The sequence below is a fragment of the Sorex fumeus genome, unplaced genomic scaffold, assembly GCF_029834395.1.
Source record: "Sorex fumeus unplaced genomic scaffold, SorFum_2.1 ptg000001l, whole genome shotgun sequence".
Lineage (NCBI taxonomy): Eukaryota > Metazoa > Chordata > Mammalia > Eulipotyphla > Soricidae > Sorex > Sorex fumeus.
The window spans coordinates 1,458,844-1,483,337 of record NW_026606058.1 but is presented as its reverse complement, the minus strand read 5'-3'; the positions used below and the strand labels follow the sequence as shown (position 1 = coordinate 1,483,337).

Genomic DNA, 24,494 nt, shown 5'->3' with positions numbered 1-24,494 from the left:
CACTGTAGCACTGTCCTCCCGTTGTTCATCGATTTGCTCAGTGGGCACCAGTAACGTCTCACAACAAATTGTGAGATTTGTTGTTACTGTGTTTGGCATATCGAATACGTCACGGGGAGCTTGCCAGGCTTTGCCGCGCAGGCGAGATACTCTCGGTAGCTTGCTGGGCTCTCCGAGAGGGGTGGAGGAATCGAACCAGGCCTCATGCAAGGCAAATGCCTTACCCACTGTGCTATCGCTCCAGCTCCATTCATGTTGTTGCCTATCAGAATTCACTTCCTTATACGAACGAGTTTTCCTATATAGAGAGAGATCGATCACAGTTTACCCGTTTACCAGTGGAAGAACACGTGGATTGTTTCTAATTTTGGGCAACCAAAAGCAAAACAAATTCATTTTGGGTTTTTTCTTTTTTCTTTTTTTTTGAGGGGAGGCAGTGATGTTAAGAGGTCACTCTCAGTTCTGGGCACAGAAATCACTTGTGATGGGGCTCAGGGACCATATGTAGTTCCAGGGATCAATCCACACTCAACTTAACCCCTATTCTCTCTCTCTGGCCTTTAACACTGCTGAATGAATGGCTGGTAGTGCGTCGAATGGCACGTGGATGTTTAACTGATGCTTTTTACTAGGTTTTGTTTCCACCAAGAACTTAAATTGCTCCATTATTTATTTATTTATTTTTTTAGTGGAGGGGGGCACAGGATAACATGCCTAGCAATTCTCAGGGCTCACTCCTGGCTCTGCACTCAGGAATCACTCCTGGTGTTGTTCAGGGGACCATATGGGTTGGCAAAGATCGAACCTGGGTTGGCCACATGCAGGGCAAGCACCCATTGCTCCAGTCTCTTTAGTTGCTAAGTGTGTAGTGCTATCTCACTTTGATTTTTTTTTTTGGCTTTTTGGATCACACCCGACAATGTTCAGGGGTTATTTCTGGCTTTGCACTCAGGAATTACTCCTGGCGGAGCTCACGGGACCATATGGGATGCTGGGAATCGAACCCGGGTCAGCAGCACACAAGGCAAATGCCCTACTTGCTGTACTATCACTCCAGCCCTCACTTTGATTTTAATTGTAGTGTGCATCTTTCATTTGGATTCACAACTGGCAATGTTCAGGGGATACTCCCAGCTAAAATGAGGAACATGCAGAACTGGAGGGATAGTACAGTGGGTAGGGTGCTTTCCGGCATCCCGTCTGGTCCCCTGAGCACTGTTAGAAGTAATTCCTGAGTGCAGAACTAGAAGTAAGCCCTGAAAATCACCAGATGTGGCCCCCCAAATTAAAAAAAATTAAAAGTTAATCGAGGGCTGTGGACTGGAGAGATAGTACAGGAATTACGGCACTTCCCTTTTATGCCTCTGATCCTGCTTCAATCCTCAGCACCACTTATTAAGCACCTCCAGAAGTGATCACCGAGCACAGAACTGGGAACAGCTCAAGCACTGCCGGGTGCAGCCCAATCCCAACCTCCCTCACCTCAGCCAAAAGTAAATAAAATAAAACATGGGAAATGTCTATTTGTAGGAAGTGTGGGCTTAAAGATGAGTGAAGTCAGCCTCCTCTTCAAGAACAGATATGGAAAATGGACCTGTGATTTTATACTAAAGCACAATACTAAAGGAATGATGGGAAATCCTTGTCAAACAGCTCAAGCAAAGGAAAAACCTTAATTAAGTGGAGAATGTGGCACTAGTCAGGGGTTCTACCAAATTACAGTACGTTTGGTGGGATTGTGTTCAGTAGATTCAGTGAGTTTATATTTCATACGTTCAGTGGGACTATGTTCAGTACCTTCAGTGGAATTGCTTCCAGTACTTTCCGTGGGGTCGCATTCAGTAGATTCAGTGGGATCCTGTTCAGTACCTTTCATGGGATCGTGTTCAGGAACTTCAGTGGTTTCATGTTCTGTAGATTCTGTGGGATTGTGTTCAATCTGATTATTATGACTTTGCTTTGCTGCTGAAGTCATTGGCTTGATTGAGCTGAAGTTTAGACTTGGCAAAAATCTAAACTGTGTCAACAAACAAATTCGGGAACATACTTATTGAAGTATGTGTCAGAAGAGAATGCCCAAGCTCTGTGAATAGGTCTATTGAATAAATTCTCGCTCTGTGACCATATAGTTAAATTTGTCATGCAAAACTTTTTTTTTTTTGGCTTTTTGAGTCATACTGGCGATTCTCAGGGGTTACTCCTGGCTCTGCCTCAGAAATTATTACTGGTGTTGCTTGGGGGACTATATGAGATGCCGGGATTGAACCCGGGTCGGCTGCATGCAAGGCAAATGCCCTACCCACTGTACTATCATTCTGGCCCCATGCTAAATCTTTTGTAAGAGAACATACTCCTATTCTTATTTTCTACAGAATAAGGAGAGCAGATGTTGATTTAAGACGGGGAGTCCACACAATGTTTTGTTGTTTTTGAAAGGGGCCTATCAGCTACCTCATTATTTTCATTTTTTAAAATTTATTTTGGGCTAGCGAGATAGTACAGAAAGTAAGGCACTTGCCGTGAACACAGCAAACCCTGGTTTGACCTTGACACCACATTTGGTTCCCCTGACACTGCCTGGAGTGATCCCTAAGAACAGAACCAGGAGTAAGCCTCTGCATTGCCAGATGTTACTCCGACTTTTTGTCTTTTGGCTTGTTTTTAAGCTATACCTGGCAGTGCGCAGGGCTTACTCTTATCTCTGTGCTCAAGGATTATTCCTTGCAGTGTTTGTTGGGACCATTTATTGTGCTGGGAATCAAACTGTGGTAGACGGTGTGTAAGACAAGGCCCTACTCCTGCACTGTTTCTCTGGTCCCCCAAATATTTTATTTTTGGTTTTGGGATCAGATATGGAAGTGTCCAGGGAATATACATAGTACAGTGCTCAGGGCTAGGTTCTGGTGGTGCTGAGGGAGACACTCAGTACTGTGAAGTGAGCTGGGCTTTCTAAATGCAAAGCCTGTGTGCCATCCTTCCAGTCTTTGAACTCTTTCTTCAGCCCAAAATCTAAGTCTTCATTTTGTTTTGTGATGGGATTCAACCCAGTATTCAGAGCCACCAGGTATACACCTGATGGTGCTTAGAAAGTGAAGTGCTCATCATTATTTTTTATTTACTTAGTTTTTGGGACACGTCTAGTGGTATTCGGACCTTACTCCTGGCTCTGCACTCAGGAATCACTTTTGGTGTGGCTCAGGGTATCATATGGAATCCTGCGGATCAAAACTAGGTCGGCCATACGTAAGGCAAATGCCCTCCCCACTGAAGTATCTCTCCAGCCCCTCAGCGGCTTCACTTATTCAAAAGTTTATGTCTTTTGACATAAAAGTGGCTGGAGTAATAGTGTAGCAGGAATGGCATTGACCTTGCACAATGATTAAAATAAAATTAAAAGAAAAAATGAACAGGACCTGAGTGATGATGGTACAGTGAGGGGGCCCTTGCCTGTCACACAGTCAATAGGATTTGATCCTCAGCATCCCGTGTAATTCCCTGAGCACTGCCAGGAGTGACTCCTGAGTGCAGAGCTAGGAGTAAGCCCTGAGTACCACCAGATATGGTCCAAAAACAAAACAAAAAAAAAAAAAAGAAAAAGATGGAATCGCTTAAAAGGTGTGAGCACTTTGAAGGGCACTTGTTGTTTGGCTGAAGCGGGACAGATATTTGGCCATTTTCTCCCATTAATTTTAATAAATTTGGGGCTGGAGAGAGAGCACAGCGGGTAGGGCGTTTGCCTTGCACGCGGCCGACCCGGGTTCAATTCCCAGCATCCCATATGGTCCCCTGAGCACTGCCAGGGGTAATTCCTGAGCGCAGAGCCAGGAGTAACCCCTGTGCATCACCAGGTGTAACCCAAAAAGCAAAAAAAGAAAATTTAATTAATTTATTTATGTTTCAGGGGGGTCAGATCCAGTGGTGCTCAGGACTTACTCCTGGTTCTATGTTCAGGGATTACTCCTAGCGGGGTTCAGGGGACCATAAGGGATGCTAGTAATAGAATTTGGGTTGGCTGAGTGCAAGGCAAGTGCTCTACCAGCTGTACTATGGCTCCAGCTCCAGTGTGTGTGTGCTGTGTGTGTGTGTGTGTGTGTGTGTGTGTGTGTGTGTGTGTGTTTTGGGCCATACATGGTGGTGCTCAAGGCTTCCTCCTGGCCCTATGATCAGGGATTACTGCTGGCAGGGCTAGAAGACTCTGTGTGCTGGTGGGGATCCAACCCAAGTCAGCCACATACAAGCCCAGCACCCTTCCTGCTATGCTCTCTCTCCAGCCCTGCCACATTTTTGTTTTAGGGTCACACCCAGGTCTTCTCTCACATTGTCCTACTGGCTCTGTGCTCAGGAATCACTTCTGATGGGCTCAGGGGACGATATGAGGTCCTAGGGACTGAACCTCGGTCAACATGTGCACGCAAGGCAAGCGCCCTGCCTGCTGTACTATCTCTCGAACCCTGGTCCTCGCTTCTGAGTCATGGTACTAAAGATGGGGCTGGGGGAGGCAAGAAAAACTGGGTAACAGTTCACGGTTGCTGAATGTGCAGTGACCACAAAGTTAATCCAAAAATCAAATGCATAATGAGTCTGAGATGTTTCACAGGTGTAACAGGGCATGAGTGGTTTGGTTGTAAAATCGCTTCAAATTCTGAGGTGGCTTAAAGCATTAATGATGATTTATTATGTCCTATGGTTTCTGTGGACCCAGCATTTGGGAAGGGCTCAGCTGGGCGACTCAGGGCTTCTACTGTTGCAGTGAGACAGTGGCCAAGGCAGGAAAAGTTAGTGGACTGGAGACACAGGGCCCAGCTGGCACCGCTGACTGCCACATCACGTGCTCACTCTGTTGGTTGCTTTGTGCTTCCTTTGGAGAAGGACACTGTTATTTGTTGGATTCCCAAGGCAGACTCAGATTAAAATAGCATTTAGGATATTTATTGGGAAGTGATATTGGAACCGTGTCTAAAAGGGAAGAAAAGGAAGCAGGATGAAGGAATGAAAAAAAGTCTGGGATTTTTTTGGAAAGCCACACTCAGCAGTGCTCAGGGTATACTCCTGACCCTGCACTCAGGGATCACTGCTGGTGGGCTCATATGGGTGCCAGGAATCAAACCTGGGTTGGCCACATGAAGGGCAAGGCCCTCACCACTGAACCATCACTCTGGCCCTAAGGAGTGGAAAGAATTCTGTGATACTTTCTAATTCCTTCCCCTTCTCATTCTTGGTTTTCATATTGTACTTTACGTTTAATTGAACTCTTCTACCATTATACCATTTAAATCCTGTCTTGTTGGGCTGGAGAGACAGTACAGGGCTGAAAGCACTTGCCTTGCACAAGGCCAATCCAGATTTGATCCCCATCACCACATATGGTCACCTTAGTCTGACAGGTGAATAAATGAGTTTATGGAGCCAAATGAGGAGCCCAGAATTAAATACAGTCAGGAGAAAAGCCAAAGTCATGAATCTGAACATGTCTTATGTTGAACTAATGAGACATGATTTTTTGCTGTGTTTTATAGTTGTTTGATTTTTTTGTTTTGTTTTGTTTTGGGCTAGGCTCAGGGTTTACTCCTGGCTCTGTGCTCAGGTGACCAGAGCTGGGGTTCTGGAATAAACCCAGCCTCCCGCATGCAAAACATGTTTTAAAAAAAGAAAAACGTATTTAACCTCTTGAGCTATCTCTCTGATCAGCTCCTGGTTTCTTGATGAAGACAGTTAAGAGGGAGCAGGGGATACAGTTCAGTGGGAACACTTGATCTGCATCTGGGGTTTCATTTGCAGTTTGATTTCAGGCACCGAAAAAAAAAAAAACCAGGTGAGAGAAAAGTTTGATTCATTTGTTCTGGCTTTGGGGCCACACCTTGCAGTGTTTGGAGACTACTCCTGGCTCTGTGCTCAGAAGAAATCCCTGGTAGTGCTCAGGGGGACCATATAAGGTGCTGGAATCAGACCTGGATTGAACACATGTGAAGCAAGTGCTTTAACCCTGGCCCAAAGGACATGTTTTAGGTATTAGGAAAAGAGCTGAGAAGAGCGAGGACAGTGGGTAGGTGGGGAGATAGAAGGCCACTCCCGTGGACCCTATTCTGTCTACCACACTGGACTTTCTCCAGTTCCTGTCCAGCAGTCAAATGAATTCATGGACTTTCCTCATATTCATTAGTTCTAGAATACTCTCCCATTCTGGGATTTTTTTTTTTTGACCACACCTGATGATGCTTAGAGCTTACTCCTGGATTCGTGCTCAGGGACCACTCCTGGTGCTTAGGAGATCATACGGGATGGTCACATTGAAGGCAAGTGCCCTTCCTGCTGGTACTATCTCTCCGGTCCTGAGTTCTCTCACTTTTGTCCTTAAATCATAAAGTTTTCTGGGAATTTGTCCTGAGAATGTCAATGAAAGAAGAAGGTAAATTTTAAGTAAGAACTGACAAAAGCTGAAGACACTTAAAACAGCAAGTTTTATATAAAAAGGGGTCTGAGATGTAGCTCATCCTGAGAGGACACACAGCCCAAGTACTGGTGAGAGTCCAATCCTGGCACTGAAAACAAACGTAGCACTGTAGCACTGTCCTCCCGTTATTCATTAATTTGCTCCAGTGGGCCGGTCTCCATTGTGACACTTGTTACTGTTTTTGGCATGTTGAGTACCTCACAGGGAGCTTGCCAGGCTCTGCCATGTGGGCGGGATACTCTCCGTAGCTTGCTGGGCTCTCCAAGAGGGACAGAGGAATCGAACCTGGGTTGGCTGCGTGCAAGGCAAACGCCCTACCCGCTGTGCTACCGCTCCAGCCAAACACATAGGAAAATTTACTTTTTTATTGTTTTCATTTTCCTTTAATTTTTATTGATTAACCATGAGATACAATTCAAATGTTGTTCATGACTGGGTTTCAGTCATACATAAGTATGACAAAACATCCTCATCCCTATCAGCATCAACAAACTTTTATTTATTTGTTTTGTTTCACACTCCACAGTGCTCAGGGTTTGCTCCTGGCTCTGTGCTCACCAATCCCTCCTGGTGGCCTCGGGGATCAGATTGGGTACCGGGGATGAAACCCAGGTTGGCGCGTGCAACGAAAGTGTCCTCTCGCTGTCCTATCTCTCTGGCTCTTGACAGACTTTTAGCAGCAGGTTTTATTTTTCAGAAGTTCCCATGGGCAGCCTTGGAACGCCTTCAAGAGCGTTGAAGAAATAACTAAGAGGACAAAGAACCTCCAGCTACGAGCACATCTCTTCGATTCCACTGTTTTTCCTGCATTAACATATGCCTCAGAGACCTGGGCCCTACGCAAACAAGATGAGAACGCTATTCAGGTCTCTCAAAGAGGAATCGAAAGAGCTATGCTTGGAATATCACGCTTCACTCAAATGAGAGAAAGAATCCGGAGTTCTGATCTCCGTCAACGCTCAAGAATCAGGGATGCTGTCTCCTTTGCCAAGGCATCAAATATCAGATGGGCTGGACACGTAATGAGGTTTAGAGATGACCGCTGGACTAGAGCCAATACTGACTGGATTCCACGGGATGTCAAAAGATCGCTGGGCCGCCCACCTACAAGATGGTCAGACTTCTTCGTCAAGACCCTGAATGATCGGTTTGAGGCTCTGCATGTTCCTAGAAGGAGCAGATGCCATTGGGCTATGGCTACCACGCAACAGGGATGAATGGAGACGTTACTGGAGTAAATCCATGAATAACGGGGCATCAAGTGATCAAGTGAAGTGATCCCATGGGCAGCAACCAAAAGGAAATTAAAAAGAACAGTGGTGCTACTTCCATGTGGATCGTTTTTCTTTTTCTTCTGGTTCCTAGTCTCCAACAATTTTTGCACAATTCCTCCAGGGTTGTTGTATTTAGTTTGTGCATTTTGTTTGGGGGGGGGGGGGGGGCGGACGCAGGGTGAGGGGCCTCCACCCGCTGCACTGCGACTCCGGCTCTAGGGTTGCTGCTCAGTTTAGCGGTGTCTAACGTGCATGCTTTTCTCATCACTCGGTCCTTCCGAGTTGCATGTCAGAAACACCAGTCTTGCTTGGGGCCGGAGGGACAGCACGGCGGGCAGGGCGCTGGCCTCGCGCGCGGCTGACCCGATTCCATCCCTTTTGCCCGGTTTAGCGTCCCGATGACCTGCAGGAACGGTCCCCGAGCGCAGGACCGGGAGCAAGCGAAGCCCCAGCATCCTCATCCCGGCTGGGCGCTGCACCCAAGCCCGCCTGGCAGCGCAGGGCCAGCAGGGCCAGCTCTTCCGACGTGCGGGCAGCAGCTGCGCTTTAAAACCGGTGCACATCACGTGCCGCTACGTGGGCTCGTCGGAAGGACGCCCTCCCCGCCTCGACTCGGGAGAGAAGCCCCCACACCGAAGCGCAAGCCCGGGGGGCAGCGGAGGGGCCGCGGCGGCGCCGGGGAAAGCGCGCCAAGCACACAAAGAGAAGGACGGGGCAGCTGGGATTCAAACTCCTCGCCCCCGAGACGGACAGCGCCCTCGGCCTATCGGAGGCGACTGCGCGCTTGCCCGGAGCCAATAGGCGCGGCGCTTCGGGTTCAGCCCCGCCCCGGAGGCCGAGCGACAGCCGAGCGGCCCAACGGGCGAGCGGGACGCGGCAGGCTCGGCCAATCCGCGCGCGGGGTGGGCGGGGCGCGGGCCAGGGGGCCGCCGGTGCCGTGTCATGGAGGCGCAGTGTGCGGGCGGCCATTGAAGGGACAGCAGCCGCGGGGGTGGGGCGCGCGCGTCCGTGGGTCGCGGCGTGCGCGTCGGGGTGCGCGGGTGGGCGCTCGCGGGCGGGCGGTGGGGTGCTCCGGGGGCGCGTGCGTGCGTGCGTGCGTGCGCGCGCGCGGGGGTGCGGGCCAGGCGGTGGGGGCCGCCGAGTTCGGGTCCCAACTCCTCGGACCCCGCTCGCGGCGCGCTCGGCCCCACGCGCGAGGGGCGCGCGGGCGTCCGCGGCGGCGGCTCTTCCCGTCCATCCCCCGGCGCGGGCGGTCCCCGGGGGGGCGCAGCCGCGCGAGGACATGGAGATGAAGAAGAAGATCCACCTGGAGTTGCGGAACCGCGCCCCGGAGGAGGCGAGTGACTCAGCCCCGCGGGACGTGGCTGCGGGGGGCGCGGGGGCGCGCGCGGCCGGGGCGGCGCGGGGGGCGCCTCCCCGCGCGCCCGCGGGCCTCGGACCCGCGCCTAAGATGGCGAGGGCCGGGATCCCGGGGCGCCCGTGCCGGCGGCCGCGTGGGTGCGGGCCGGGCCCCGCGCCCCGCGGCCCCCGTGGAAGTTTCCGCAACTTTGCGGCCGCGGCGCGGGCGCCCGGGACCTCCACGCGGGCCGCGGGCGCCCCGGGAGCCGCGCGCCCCGCGCCGGCCGCACCCGGGTCGGCGGCGGCCGCGCTCGGGCCGGGCGGGCCGGGGGCGCGGGACGCGGTCTCGCCGGGCCCCCGCGCCCCGCACCCGCGTCCCGGCCGCGTTCGGGGGCGCCCGACGGGCGCGATGCGCGCGGGCAACTTGCAGGGGCGTCCGCGCGGCCCCGCTCCGCCCCGCGCCCGGGGACGCGCCGCTGTCCCCGGGGGACCCGCTCCCGCGTGGGGCGGTGCGGGCCGTGGCCCCGGGGCCGGGCCCGCGCCGCGATCGGGCGGGGGGCGCCCCGCGGGGAGGGTGCAGGTGCGCGCGGGTGGGGGCCCCGGGGACGCTGGCGGTGGGCACGGCGCTGGGCAGCTGCCCTGGCCAGGCCAGCGCTGCGGAGCTGGAGCCCGGGAGCTTTCTGGACGCGGTTCAGGGGTTTGGAAGTTTCTGTTTCCTGGTCGCCGGCGGACAGGACGGAGGAAGCCGGCGCCGCTCAGGGTCACCCCAGAAAAAGTCGGGGGGCTCCACCAGGGAGGCTGAAAACCGCGTTTCCAAGAGCGCGGGAGGCAGGCGCGCTCCTGGGGTCTGCGCCCCGCGCCCTGGCGCCCCGCGCGCGCTCGCGTCTTGCATCCCCGGGCGGGCCGGGCTGGGGGTGCTGGGTGCCACCTGTTGCGGGGTGCAGTTATTCAGATACTCGCGTCGCTCGCCGCCTTTGCACGCCGCGTGTTGTTGACTCTCCGGAGTGTCGTTCCGGAGTCCCAGTTCGCAAATGGAGGCCGGGGCCCGGCGGTGGCCGAGCTGGCCGAGTGGCAAGACGGGTTTCCTGACATCCGTCCAGTGCCCTCCGCGGCCCAAGCCAGCAAACAGGCTGAGCGGGCCAGAACGGGCCAGCCCCTCCTTGGCAACCAAGCCCTCGCGTGTCTCCTCCTCTCCAGGTGACAGAGCTGGTCCTGGACAATTGCCTGTGTGTGAACGGGGAGATCGAGGGCCTCAATGACACTTTCAAGAAATTGGAGTTTCTGAGCATGGCAAACGTTGAGCTCAGCTCACTGGCCAGACTGCCCAGCTTGAATAAACTGCGAAAGGTAAGTCTTGCCTCTGTGCGTGGGTTGTGCCCTGCCTGCTGTGTTTGGGGCCCTTGCTGGCCTTCGCTCTGTGCCCAGGGGGACCCACTTCCCGCATGCAAAGCCTCCGTGCTTCTCTGGTCCCTCGCTGTCTGTTGAAGTATTGATGAATTGGTTGATTTATCAGGCCACAGTCAGCAGGGGCTGGTGCCTCCCACTTTTAGTGGTACTTGGGGACCAAATTTGCGTGTTCTGGGGGCCTGAAGTTCTCCATGCATATTCGTGTTTGGTCCTTTGAGCTATTCCCAGGCCTTTAGAGTTGTGTTTTGCAGGGTGCTTGAGTGCTGGAGCTTGAACTGGGACCTATTGTGGGCTTGGCCAGGCCAGGTCTTGATCTCTGCACTCTGCATTTGAAAGCACATGTAGTAGGTACCATGACCTGCCATGTCTAATTTTTGTCTGAGGAAGTGACCGTCTGCCTTTTGGTGAGAAGTTGCTAAATTGTCATTAAGAAAGCAAGGTGGGGGCCCAAGAGAGCACAGTGGGCAAGGCTCTTGCCTTGCAAGCGACTGGCCTGGGTTTGATCCCCTGCACCCCATAAGGTCCCTCAAGTCCTCAGTATCGTGTGTGAACCCAGAAGTGTTCCCTGATAAGCCCTGAATACCTCCAGGTGTAGCCCCAAAGCCCCACCGCCCCCCCAAAACAAAACAAACCTCAAGAATCAAGGTAGGGCAGATTTTGGAATCATTGGTTTTAGAAATTTAATTTAAATTCAATAATAAAGTCACTTTGTGACATGAGTTTGGATTTAATACATTTATCTGGAACATCAAATCCAATTCTGACACAACTAGACTCAAGTCTGGGTTTGGTTTGAAGACAGCCTTTTTTTCCCCTTTAATTTATTTAAAAAATTTTCAAGGGATTGTAATTTACAAACATTAATGATTGAGTTTCAGGCATATAATGTCCCAATAAAAATCCCGCCACCAGTGCCAGCATCCTTCCGCCAGTGTCCCCAGATCACCCGCTCTCGACCAGCCTGCATCCTTGACAGACACATTTTAAAGTTTGGTTGTAACTTGCATCTCCTGATTTCAGTGTTGGCCCTTTGGTTTTGATATATAGATATGCCACCCTTGTATACCACCTATGTGCCCGTTGCCCCTGGCCCCTACCCCTGTGGACCTCTGGTCTGCCTCTTCTATTTGCTTTGGGGCCACATCTGGCAGTGTGTAGAGCTTACACCTGGCTCTGCAGTCAGGGATCACTCTGGTAGGACTCAGGGGACTCTTTGGGGTGCTGGGATTGAACTTGGGTCATCATGTACAAAAGCAAATGCCCTACCCGACTCTCTCTCTGGCTCCTGGTCTGTCTCATTTTTCTCCTCCCTTCCGTTTCTTTGCTTCCCTGTTCTTTCCATCTCTACAATCTCGTGTGAAGGGTAATTTAGGCATGCCCTTTTTGATATTTGTATTAACTCATCCTGCTACAGATAAGTGAGAGCATCCAGTATTTGTCCTTCTTCACTTAACATAATATTTTTCAGTTCCACCCGAGTTGTATTGAATTACCAGATTTTATCATTCCTTGCAGCTCCATAGTAAGAGATAGGTCTTAAACTCTGTACTGTCTGTGCTGTCCAGTTTTAGATTAGGGTCTTCATTTATTTTTGTTACTGAGCTTTAAATTTTCTTAAGTGTATTTTTGGATAATAGTCCTTTATCAGATATGTCATTTTCAGTTATCTCTGTGGCTTAGCTTGTAACTTATTTATTGCAATATATTTTAGAGGGGAGATTCTAGAAATTGCTTTTAGAAAATTTTGGCCTATTTTGTTGTTCTTTTGGCTGCTATTTTAATAAATATGATTGATTTCCTCTATATCCAATTGTAGATTTATCATTTTACTTTCTTAAGAATCTTACCAATAAGTGACAGCAGGTTAGTCTGGATGATGAGTACCCGGGAGAGTATGAATTCATTGATAAAGGAATATGTCTTGTTAGGCTTTAAGGGGAATTTTGTCGTAGCTCTTAGTTATGTTTATTTTTATTTTATTGATTTATTTTGTAAATTTTCTAATTGAATCACTGTGGGATAGAACATTACAAAGCCGTTCGTGATTGGATTTCAACCATACAGTGTTCCAACACCCGTCCCTCCACCAGTGGACACTTCCCGGCACCAGTGTCCCCAGGTTCCCTCCCATCACCCCCAAACCCCACCCCCCTGCCTGCCTCTTCAGGTGCTTTTTGAAGACAACCTACTTTTAAGTTGATAGATTTCGTAATTTTGCAACTTAGTAATTTTGTTGTTTGTGTTTGGTTACACTCGTAGTATCATAGTATCATTTGTTTGTGTTTGGTTACACTCGCGGTGTGATACCTTGCTCTATGTTCAGGATCACTCCTGGGGTGCTGGGATCGAACCCGGCCTGGCCCTGTTCAAATGCAAACGTCCTCTCTGCTGTGCCATGGCTTCTGCTCCAGGGTTAGTGATCTTTAAACCGCCCAGGCCTTCACAAGCTTTGGTATTGCATTCACAGCTGGAACTCAGTGACAATATCATTTCTGGAGGCCTGGAGGTCCTGGCCGAAAAGTGCCCCAATCTCACCTACCTCAATCTGAGCGGGAACAAGATCAAGGACCTCAGCACCGTGGAAGCTCTGGTAAGGGGGACCGGACCGTCTGTCTCCGGAGAGAGTACTTGAATTTCCCGGGATGTATTTATGGGTGTTTTGGTTACTTTTGGGGTTTTGGCCATTTCTGTAGGGCTGGGGTAGGTTGGCTACTCTCTCCAGTGCCTGAGAAGCTTCTTTCCAGTCTGCTTTTTGCATTCGAGGGCACTTTTATTTATTCCCTTTCACTTTTTTTTTTTGCATTTTTGGGTCACACCTGGTAATGCACAGGGGTTACTCCTGGCTCTGCACTCAGGAATTACTCCTGGCGGTGCTCGGGGGACCCTATGGGATGCTGGGAATCGAACCCGGGTCTGCCGTGTGCAAGGCAAATGCCCTACCTGCTGTGCTGTTGCTCCAGCCGGCGGCGTTTTTAAAGGACCCCAGGCTGAGATTCACAGGCCTCTTTCTTCTCCTTTAGAGTGGGACTTTGAGGCCAGGATGTGGCTGGAAGGTGTGAAGTTAGTCGTGGTGTGTGAGACATGACTTTGATCACCCACACAGAGAGAAACAGAGTAAAACTTTCAGGAAAAAAAAATTGAGTGGCTGGGGGCACACCCAGGGGTGCTCAGGATTTACTCCGGCTCCTGGAGGACTCTGGGACCTTATGTGATGCCAGGGATTGAACCCTGGTTGGTGTGTGCAAGGCTCGTGCCGTCCCCGCTGTATCATCGCCTCCTCTAAGTTTCTAAGTTAATTCATTATTTTGCTCTTTCTATTTTCTGCTCTGAGGGAAGAAAATGAAGGTGGAGTAAAACTTTGAAAATGGGTTGCTCTGATTTTTTTTTATTTTTAATAAAGATTGGGAGAGTAAAGTCATGGAAAATAAGTTAGTGGAAGATTGCAACTTTGTTTTTATTTGGGTGATTTTCATAGTTTAAATATTAATGTTTATTTTTATTGTTATTTGTAATTGAGTGCCGTTACAAGTAATACTTATATTTTGGAGGGGACCAAACCCAGGGTTTACTCCTGCCTCTGTGCTCAGCAGTCACTCCTGGCGGTGCTCTGGGGACCATGTGGGGGTCCTGGGAATTGAAACCAGGTTAGCCACTTAAAAGGCAAGGGCCCTACCTGCTGTAGGGGATTAGTAAGGTGCTAGGCATTAAGCAGTGCCCAAATGCGTGTCACACGCCAGAACTTCGTTAAGAGACTTCACTGTGGGGGCTGGAGTGGTAGCACAGTGGGTAGGGCGTTTGCCTTGCATGCGACCAACCCAGGTTCGATTCCCAGCATCCCATATGGTCCCCTGAGCACCGCCAGGGGTAATTCCTGAGTGCAGAGCCAGGAGTAACCCCTGTGCATTGCCAGGTGTGACCCAAAAAGCAAAAAAAAAAAAAAAAAAGACTTCACTGTGGTTACTGTAATAAATAGCCCTTTAGTATAATTTTCAACAAACCGAAAATGATTTCTACAAATCGTTCTCTTGATTTTATGTATTTTTTTTGGATTATGAATTAGAAAGTAGTTCATGTGGCATCCTAATCTTGAACGTAAGTTTTCACTTTTTGCTTTTCCAGCAAAATCTGAAAAATTTAAAAAGTCTTGACTTGTTTAACTGTGAGATCACAAACCTGGAAGATTACAGAGAAAGTATTTTTGAGCTTCTGCAGCAAATCACGTACTTGGATGGATTCGATCAGGAGGATAATGAAGCCCCAGACACGGAGGATGAGGAGGATGAGGGTAATTTCAGACGTGTGAATGTGTCGGAATTACAGTCTTTAATCTAGCTATGCACATTATATTAGACCTGCTAGTCATACCAGTAGAACAGGTATTAATGAGAGGGGGGGAGGCTAAGAACCCAGGGCCACTGTCTTTTGTTTCTTCTTAGACTTCTAGTAGCTTTGGGAGAATTTATCTGTCATAGTATTCGGCTTCCTGAAAATTTGTATCTGCAGAAGCTTGCTGCTGCCACCCAGTGAAAGTGACAGCATTCACGATGCTTATTTCAGATAAAGTCCCCCATTCATTTTAGCATTGGTCCTAATAGCGAAAGAATGGAATCAGCTTCAGTATCAGTAGTTCAGATGTCAGTTGCTGCTGGGTAGACGGGAGGTGACGGTGCCGTGTTAGTGACGCCAGTTGTAGATATCACTCAGTCCCCAAACTCCAAACACACCCCCCAAAAAGAAAGCGGGGAAAGAACTCATTCATATTTCACTCCTCATACATGAATAAGCCTTGAAAACATTCTGAGTGGAAGGAGCTGACGAAGACGACGCCCTGCATGAGGCCAGGTGCCAGGTGCCCAGAGTAGACTGGAGCGGGGTGGTCGAGGGGGCTGGGCAGTGTCTGCAGGTGGGACGAGGCTTTTAATTGGCAGGGTCAGGGGTTTACGAAGGAAGCGTTCTAGAATTGAATCATGGACATGCGCGTTTTAGATACCTGGTCACACAGCAGATGACGAATGGCCGTTGTTAGTCGTGGTGCGCTGTTACCGGTCATCCAGTCGTCGTTCCCTGGAAGAAGCCGACTCAGCCAAATAGTGATATGAGAAAAATGGGAATGATGGCCGGGCAGGAGTAGGCATGGGCCATTCTGGACAGAGGAGGGGTCGGCACATTATATTAGACCCCAGAAAACAGAATGAAAATAGGGAATGATGGGAAAGTCTGCTTTGAAGTGTTTATAGGACATAGCAATAGTTCATTGTGACCTTTGGAAAACTGTTTGGAAAAGAACCAGCATTTGGGGACCATTTTTTTCTCAAATAGTAGATGTGGATAATCACCTGGAAATTGAGTGATTAGCTAGAAAGTGTGAAGTGATGAGGCCAAGGTGATAGTCCAGCAGGGCGGGCGTTTGCCTTGCACGCAGCCGATGCTACATTTGATGCCTGGTATCAGTGTGGGGCCCTCAGCCCTGCCAGGAGTGATTCCTGAGTGCAGAGCAAGGGGTAAGCCGTCAGCATCACCGTGGCCTGCTCCCCCCGGAAAGTTTTCAGTGGTGGAGGCGAGGTTCATCCTCCTAGCAAGAAGCATTTATTCCACCATTTACTGACCTCTTCAAATATTATTCAAGATGGAGATGAAGAGGAAGATGAAGAGGAAGATGAAGCTGGCCCTGGGTATGGATGTGGGGAAGGTTACGAGGAAGAGGATGATGAAGAGGATGACGATGACGACGATGACGACGACGACGATGAAGACGAGGATGCAGGCTCGGAATTGGGAGAGGGAGAAGAGGAAGTGGGCCTCTCCTACTTAATGAAGGAAGAAATTCAGGTGAATGATGCTACTTTTGGGTCTTGCACAATGTATAGGCACAGAGCTAGGACTTGAAGTGGGTTGGAGAAAGAGCTCAGTGGACTGGAGCAGTCTTAGCATTGTGGGAGGGTCCCTCCTCGGTTCCACCCTGGGCACGGCCACCCATGACCACACTCATCAGTGCTCAGGCTCCTCCAGCTTTGTTCCAGGGGCCCCGTGACACCGGAGGGACTCCTATGTAGCAAGCATGGGTTTGTCCCGGTGAGCCTCTCTCCCCCAGTGGAAACATTGTACAGATGTTTCTGAGCTTCACTTTCTGCATTTACTAAACTGAAATGATACAGGCTTCACAGACTTGAAGGTTCCACAGGATAATTTCTATAAAGTAGTTGCTGGCTAGGGCTGGAGCGATAGCACAGTGGGTAGGGCGTTTGCCTTGCCCGCAGCCGACCTGGTCCACCGGAGTTCGATTCCTCCGCCCCTGTGGGAGAGCCTGGCAAGCTACATGATGTATCTTAAATGCCAAACACAGTAACAAAGTCTCACAATGGAGATGTTACTGGACCCACTCCAGTAAATCTCTGAACAATGGGAGGACAGTGCTACAATGTTACAGTTGCTGGCTCTAGGTAGGAAAACATTTCTCTAATTCTTTTAATTATTTTTATCTTCGATTATCTATTTATTTGCACTTTTGGGTCACACCCTGCGATGCACAGGAGTTACTCCTCGTTTATGCACTCAGGAATTACTCCTGGTGGTGCTCGGGGGACCATATGGGATGCTGGGAATCGAATCCTGGTCAGCCGCGTGCAAGGCAAACGCCCCACCTGCTGTGCTATTGCTTCAGCTCCTGTCTTTGATTATTTTTATTGTTATTATTTTTTTACCTGGCAGTGCTCAGGTCTTCTGACTCTCTTCTCATAGGTCACTTGTGGGCTGGGAGGACCATATGGGATGGCAGGGATTGAACTGGGTTGGCCTTGTGCAGGCAAGCAACCTCCCCACTTTACTGTCTCTCCTTCCTTATTTTTTTTTATTTTTTATTTTTTTAGTGAAGCAAGATAATTTTTTTTTTTTTTTTTGCTTTTTGGGTCACACCTGGTGATGCACAGGGGTTACTCCTGGCTCTGCGCTCAGGAATTACCCCTGGTGGTGCTCAGGGGACCATATGGGATGCTGGGAATCGAACCCAGGTCGGCTGCGTGCAAGGCAAACGCCCTACCCGCTGTGCTATCACTCCAGCCCCAAGCAAGATAATTTTTAATGAAAGATGTAATTGGAGAGAAAGAACTGTGTGTTCAGGAGAGAGAACTCTGTGTTCGGGAGAGAATGCAGGTTTCCCCAGAGTAGCAATAAGCGAAGGTTCATGGAGACAAGCAAGCAAGCTATGTGTTCAAGGGAGATGTCGGTTTGAAATTTTGCAGGAGGCAACTCTAAAGAATTTTCCCTGACTTTCCTTTTCCCTGATTCTTGCTTAAGCATTTGGATAGCTCTCTAGTGGGTCTCTGTGTGGCTTAAGAAGTGTCCCCTTGGTGTTGGTCCTGCCTGGAGGAAACCATCGCTTTCCTTCTGTCCGGGACATATGAGGCCTGTTGGCACACGGTCCCTGTTCCCACTAGCGTCACTTCACGGTACCAACTGAAATGATCACAGAAGCCATATTGCTTTTCTGGTTAGATGTATTCCCTATTTACTCTTGTTGAAGTGACTTTCTTTCTCTGGATTTAATTTCATTCGTTTGATTTTGGGCCACGCCCCGCCGTGCCCAGGGCTTACTCCCGACTCTGCTCTTGTTAGATTTGGGAGGCCACAGGGGATAGCAGAGATTGAACACGGATCAGCCATGTGCAAGTCCAGCACCCAGTCTGCTGTTCTGCACTCTGCCCCCAGGATTTCCTTTCTTTACTGAGTGAATGAAGAGTTCTGATTTTAGACTCAAGGACGTGCAATTTCACAACAGGCGGTTGTGCAGTCACCACCCATAGATGCCTCATGAGCTCTTCCTGTGTGTTGGGGCCACATCTGGTGATGCTCGGTCCGGTCACTTCTGGCTCACTCTGAGGCCGAGGGAGCATCAGGGCTGGCCTGTGTGTGTGAGGTCAGCGCCCTGATGCTGTACTGTCACTCGAGCCTGACACTTCTCTTCACAGTGGCTGTCTGTTTTCAGGCCAGACCCTGTGTCTTTGCCCCCTGTGTCTTTGCCCCTTCCACTCAGAATCTGCGAGGGGCAGGCCTCCCGCATGCAGATAGCCCCAGCTCAGTTTGTTTCTTTGAATTCTTTAGAGTTGCCTCCTGCAGAATTTCAAATTTGTCATGGACAGTCACTCCTTCCTGTCGCTTTCCTTTTTCTGTTTTGCTTTTGGGCCATGCCCAGGCACACGCAAGGCTTCTGCTCTCAGGAACATGGTGGTGCCAGGGGTCAGCACTGGCCAGCTGCAGAGCCAGCTCTCCCCCCTTGCCCCTCATACTATCTCTCCCGCCCTGTTTTCATAACTTACAATGCTTTTTTACTGTTAAAGTAACATTTCTTCCTTGAAGTTGCTAGTGTTCTTATTCAAATGAGTTTGACATTGGTTAGTTAGGTAATATTTTCAATGAGTTTTTCTCTGATAATTTTGGTTTGGAGCTGGGGAGGGGGCATCCAGACAGTTTTCAGGGGTCCCCCGGACTGCTCCTGTCATTACTGGGTGAGCTGCGCTGGCTGGAGCAGATTGGAGCCGGGTCTTAAGCCTTGCAGTGCTTAAGGCCTGGATGGTGTTGGGGTGCAGACTCTTGGGGCTCATACATGCAAGAATGAGTTCCATGCCTTTGACCTTTCTTTCTGATGCCTCTGATGCCATGTTCCTGGTTTTGATTTCGGACTGTGCTCAGGGCTTGCTCCTGGCTCTGCCCTCAGGGATCAGTTCTGGCAGGGTTTGAGAAACCATATGGGATTAAACCTGTATGCAGGCAGGACCCTATCGCTGTAGTATCTCTTCGGCCCTTCTGATACCATTTTAAATACGAAACTGGAGTAGAAAAAAAAAAAGACTTGTTTGGACCTCTGAAATAGGAGCTCTAGAGTAATGAAGGCGGAACTTTAAGAATTTAGAGGATAAAAAGAACCTGAAAACGTCAAGGGGAAAAAAATTGGGGGGGGGGGTGGAGAAATAGGAGTTAGAGTGCTTGCCTGTATGCTGCTGACCCTGACTTTATCTGAGCTGCCCCAGATGGCCCTGACCACTGCTGAGTGCCCCCCCCCTCCCCAAAGGAAAGAGAAAGTTACTCTTCAGTTTTTATCAGTGTACTCTTTTCCATTTTACGTAGTAAGATTTTGGACGCTTGTTATTTTGTATTTGGCTTTATTTTCTCTGCCAGAAATTTTCCTTTAAGTCTAAGCATGTTAAATAATTTAAAATACTCTTTGAGGGGGCTGGAGTGATAGCACAGCGGGTAGGGCGTTTGCCTTGCACGCGGCCGACCCGGGTTCGATTCCCAGCATCCCATATGGTCCCCTGAGCTACCGCCAGGAGTAATTCCTGAGTGCAGAGCCAGGAGTAACCCCTGTGCATTGCCAGGTGTGACCCAAAAAGCCAAAATTAAAATTAAAAAAAAAATTTAAAATAAAATACTCTTTGACTGCTTGCAGATGGTTATATTTTGGTGAATAGTGGAAAATAGTGACTAGTTTGCAGGGTGAAGTATAGAACAAAATCTCAGATAATGTATTCAGCATTAAATCATTGTTGTATCTGAGTTGTAGAAACCAGAAGCTTTTCACTGTGGTAAGACAATTTGGATCTTTAAAATGAAGGCTAGTTTTGAGAAGCTAAGATCTCTTGGCTTTAGTTATATTGTTGAGATGTAAAAAATTCCTAGGGGCCTGAGATTCATGTTGTAGTTTGCAAAATTAAAAACAACATGGTCCTGATGTTTCAGGACTATGTTCTGGGCCCAGGAGTGTGGTCATTGTATAGCAAGCAATGCTTACCTCGCCTGTGGGAGCCCCCAAAACCCAGACCAACTAAGTCAGCCATTTAGAATCTTTCCAGGAGAATATCAGTCGAGCCTTATTGTGATATTTATTGACATTCATTCTTTGGATGAGCAGATAGTTAAGAGTAGGAGGAACTTACAGATCTCTCTAGGTGATTACTAAGATCTGAAAACTGGGGCCCAGAGAGAGCAGTGACTGATGTGGACATTGAGCTCTGGGCTGGGATTCAGGTATTCAGGAAGGCTTTTTTGTTTGTTTGTTTGTTTGTTTGTTTTGGGCCACACTCAGCAGTGCTCAGGGCTTACTCCTGGCAGGGCTCAGAGGACCCTATGGGGTGGCATGGATCAGATCTGCATCAGCCGTGTGCAAGGCCAGTACCCTCCCTGCTGTCCTATCTCGCCAGGACCCTAAAATGGAAAACTGCTTATGAAGTAGTTCACAGTTGCTCTGTTAACTATTAGTGGTGGGCATGTTTGGTTCTTTAAGTGAGTTAAAAATGAGGTAAGTAGAACATGTAGTCGTCAGTTTCAGTGGTTATAGTTCTAGTGCTCAGGAGTTCCGGGGGCTAGTCAGGCAGCAAAGACCCAGCAAAGGACATTTCCATTGCTTTCGGACTTCCGAATTGCACGGGCTGAAGCATGGCTTAGTTTCATAAATAAAATCGATTTACTTGTAGCTTTACAAAGAAAGGAGATTGCTTTGGAAGTTTGCAAAGGTTTTAATAATTCAGGCAGAAGTGGTCAAAAATCGCCAGTCATTTTGCTTTCGTTGGAATGTATTATCAAAGTGATGAATCATGTCATGACTTACTCATTCTCAAACAATACATGAATTTCAAGGATGAAGAAGATGATGACGACTATGTTGAAGAAGGGGAAGAAGAAGGTAAGTTGATGTTATACAGGGCTGAGGATGTTGGGGCCTGGAGAGATAGTACTGTGGGTAGGCTGTTTGTCGTCCGTGTGTCTCACCCAGTTCAATCCCAGTAGCATGCCATGTGGTCCTGAGCCCTCCATGAGTGATCCCTGAACACAGCTGGGTTTGGGCCAAAACCCAAAACAAAACAAAACAAAACAAAAAGAAATCCCAAAACACACAACCAACTTACAACGTTTGCTTTTTTTTTTTTTTAATTACCTATTCATAAACCAGTGCACATTTCCCCCCACCAGTGTCCCAGTATCCCTCCTGCCTGCCTCCCTCACCCCTGCCTGCCTCTATGGCATAGACTTCTCTCTCTTTCTCCTCTCTCTTTCTCTTTCCCTCCCCCCTCAATTCCCCTCATCCCCCCAACCCCCGCCCGACAACTGTGAAATTTGCTTTTTAATACGCATTAAAGTGACAGTGGAACAATGAGCCCATGAGCTCAGTTTTGTTTCGTTTTAATTTTTGGTGTGGGGACCATACCTGGCAATGCTTGGTGGTTACTCCTGGATCTGCACTCAGGAGTGACTCCTGTGGTGCTTGGAGGATGCTTGGAGAGACCATATGGGCTGCCAGGGATTGAACCTGGGTTGGCTGTGTGCAGGCAAACGCCCTCCTGCTGTACTACAGCTCCGACCCCCCCGGTACTAATTTTCAAGGTCTCTTGGAGCTTGTGAAGCCTTATGGATCCGTGAACCCTTGATAATGCCTTTTCTAGATTTGCGCTGTGGCATTGTTTTCCTTTTTCAGAACATTGTTGTTTGTAATAACGGCAAACCCTTTAAGTTTCTTGATCTGTATTTCATGACTTGGCCACAAGGGTGCATTGCCAAGTTGTCATTTACAGATTTAAATTCAATACAGCGAAATGGACAGATTAAGAGGATATAGCCCATTGTTTCACTATATTAACTAGCATCCACGCGTTAAGATCATTTCACAACTTTCCTTTCCTTTGGAAGAAGGCGTCCGAGGGGAAAAAAGAAAACGAGATGTTGAGGATGACGGAGAGGACGAGGATGACTAGACCGGAAGGAAGGCGGGTCCCCTGGCAGCCGGCACAGGATGCTGACTTCTTTGTTACTTCATGTACAATAGCTATCCCTACAGATAATAATGTGTAACTTTTTATAGGAAAAGCGTGGTTTTACTATTTTTGCCTTATCATTCCAAGTAAAATTTACTAGCTTGTTAATGATCATCTTGTATGTCAGAGAAAAATTTCCATTGGCCACATTGTGAAATTCCCTAGCAAATTTATTTAGAATCGTACTTTTTCTATTTCAGGGTCACCGTAGTTGGGTGCATTTCATGCCTACAGATTTAAAGTTATTTATAAATGAACAGAAATCACAATTGGCTAAAGTATTTAAAAGAGTTTCTTAAATGATGGGTTGGTGATTTTATTTTTTTAGCAGTAACCCAGAGCAATTTAGTTTGAAGGCAACAATGGTGTGTGTTTTGTTTTTTTGGGGGGGGGCTGTTCTTGTTACATCAATATCTTGGAAACTCATGTAGGCACAGTCTAGATAGGAAGTGTTCTGTACAATATAGTTTGGGGTTTTGTGGAGGCTTCTGAAATCTTTTAACTAGGTGGCTAATGAGATTTTATTTTTGGAGGAAGGATCACTTACAATAAGTTCCCAGATAAGTGGCCAGTTCTTCTCTAACTTGAAGAGCCTGGTATGCCAACGGTTGTTTTGTTTCTAAGTATGTGGGCTTTATTTTCCAATCACTGATTCCTTTATGATCATGTCCCTTCTCGCACTCTTTTAAAAAACTTTTTTTAGTGACTTACAGAAAACCAGGAAAATCTTATACCTCAACCGCCTTTTCATACCCATCTCGGTTGTAATTGAGCTAATGAGGGAGACCGAGTGTCTTCTGAGACGTGTCTGTTCGCAGCGCCGTGGTACTTGGGAAGTGTCTCTGGGTTAGCTGCACGGACACACTCTCACTGGGATGAAGAAAGAAAAGTGAAAGAGGCTTTTAGAACTAGCATCAGCGTTTTTCAGAATTAATTGAAATATACTGGACAATTGGGAAAATATTCTAAATATTAAACTTTATTTCCCCCTCAAGTAAATAGCATTTAAAAAGCTACTTGAGTGTGTGTGTTTCCCTCGGTGGCTCCTGGAGGCCTCGTGAGAAGACAAGTCAGCCCCAGTGGTGACTCAGTGTTCAGGGCCATTTGTTTCTGAATTTTGGCATCTCAATATTTTTTATCTTTGTTCTGAATGTACTTTTAAAGTAAGTGTCAACTTAGTTGAAGTTTCCCTACCACATCGGAGCACATTTAAGTTACTAAGTGTAGTATTGCTTCTTTGTTTTAAATATATGACTTGGGGTTTTAAAGTAGAAACTATGAATTTTTGTGGATCAACTAAAAAAAGATGCACAGCTGACTGAACTCAGATTCTTGGGATTAGTTTAGTGGAAGTATTGAAGTATCCAAAAGGCTAGCATTTTTTGTTCCTTTTAACTAAATGAAATGCCCAATTTTAGTCCTGAGTATGTGTTCTCATTACATTGTATACAAGATCATAAAATGCTTTTAAAATGTTAAAGCTAACAATTGACTTTATCAATCATTGTATTATGCAATCTAAATTAGAAGTTTTTTGCTTGAAAAAACTCTTAGACCCTTCAGATAACTTTTTAAGACTTGTTTAGTTTTGTGGGTGGTATTTTCATGCAGATAAGTAAGGGTGGGTTTTATATTTTGTAGAAGTTTTTGGTCCTATTTTAATGCTCTTGTATGGCAGAATGTATATAGTGTGTTAAATTCCTTAAAACTGTCCTTTTAAAACTTTGAAGTTAATACTTTTGTGCAACTGTGTTTTGAATAAAGCCATGACAGTGTTAAAAACAATGTTGTATTCCTGTTTTGCTGTTCATGACTGTTTCTTTTTTTTCCTGTTACTGCTGTAACTTAAATGTTTGGGGTTTGGGTTTTTTTGTTTTGTTTTGTTTTTTTGCTTTTTGAGTCATGCCCAGTGGTACTCAGGGATTACTCCTGGCTCTGCACTCAGAAATTACACCTGGCATTGCTTCAGGAATCATATAGGATGCCAGGTCAGCAGTGTGCAGGGCAAACACCCTCCCCGCTGTACTATCACTCTGGCCCTGTTTGGGATTTTTTTTGGGGTGGTCATCCCCAGTGGTGCTCAGGGCTTATTCCTCTTCTGTGCTCAGGGATCACTCCTAGTGGGGCTTGGTTAACCGTATGTGGTGCTCTAGATCAACCCTTGTTGGCTGTGTACACAGCAAGTGCCTAATCCTCTGTACCATCACTCCAGCCCCTGCTACT

General features: G+C 48.1%; 1 protein-coding gene across 3 annotated transcripts; it reads left to right on the top strand.

The window, feature by feature from the left end:
- Positions 1 to 8,918: 8,918 nt before the first annotated feature.
- ANP32E (acidic nuclear phosphoprotein 32 family member E) lies at positions 8,919 to 24,056 on the top strand. Of its 3 annotated transcripts, none has more exons than XM_056111445.1 (7): positions 8,955 to 9,061; positions 10,261 to 10,410; positions 12,938 to 13,060; positions 14,590 to 14,755; positions 16,097 to 16,299; positions 21,100 to 21,145; positions 22,150 to 24,056. In XM_056111445.1, the coding sequence occupies exons 1-7, from the start codon at positions 9,008 to 9,010 to the stop codon at positions 22,209 to 22,211; spliced, it is 804 nt and encodes a 267-aa protein (XP_055967420.1). In that variant the 5' UTR covers positions 8,955 to 9,007; the 3' UTR covers positions 22,212 to 24,056. The 3 variants fall into 3 exon arrangements, with proteins under 3 accessions (XP_055967498.1, XP_055967420.1, XP_055967342.1); XM_056111367.1 differs by having other exon boundaries at positions 8,958 to 9,061; positions 22,147 to 24,056; XM_056111523.1 differs by lacking the exons at positions 14,590 to 14,755; positions 21,100 to 21,145; positions 22,150 to 24,056 and having other exon boundaries at positions 8,919 to 9,061; positions 16,097 to 16,282.
- Positions 24,057 to 24,494: the final 438 nt, after the last annotated feature.

What these genes read in the sequence shown, in the direction of transcription:
- ANP32E (XM_056111367.1), top strand. Translation starts at nt 9,008, where the DNA reads ATGGAGATGAAGAAGAAGATCCACCTGGAGTTGCGGAACCGCGCCCCG. An exon ending in TCAGCACCGTGGAAGCTCTG is followed by an intron (nt 13,061 to 14,589) that starts GTAAGGGGGACC and finishes TTGCTTTTCCAG; the next exon opens with CAAAATCTGAAAAATTTAAA. An exon ending in TGAAGAAGGGGAAGAAGAAG is followed by an intron (nt 21,146 to 22,146) that starts GTAAGTTGATGT and finishes TTCCTTTGGAAG; the next exon opens with AAGGCGTCCGAGGGGAAAAA.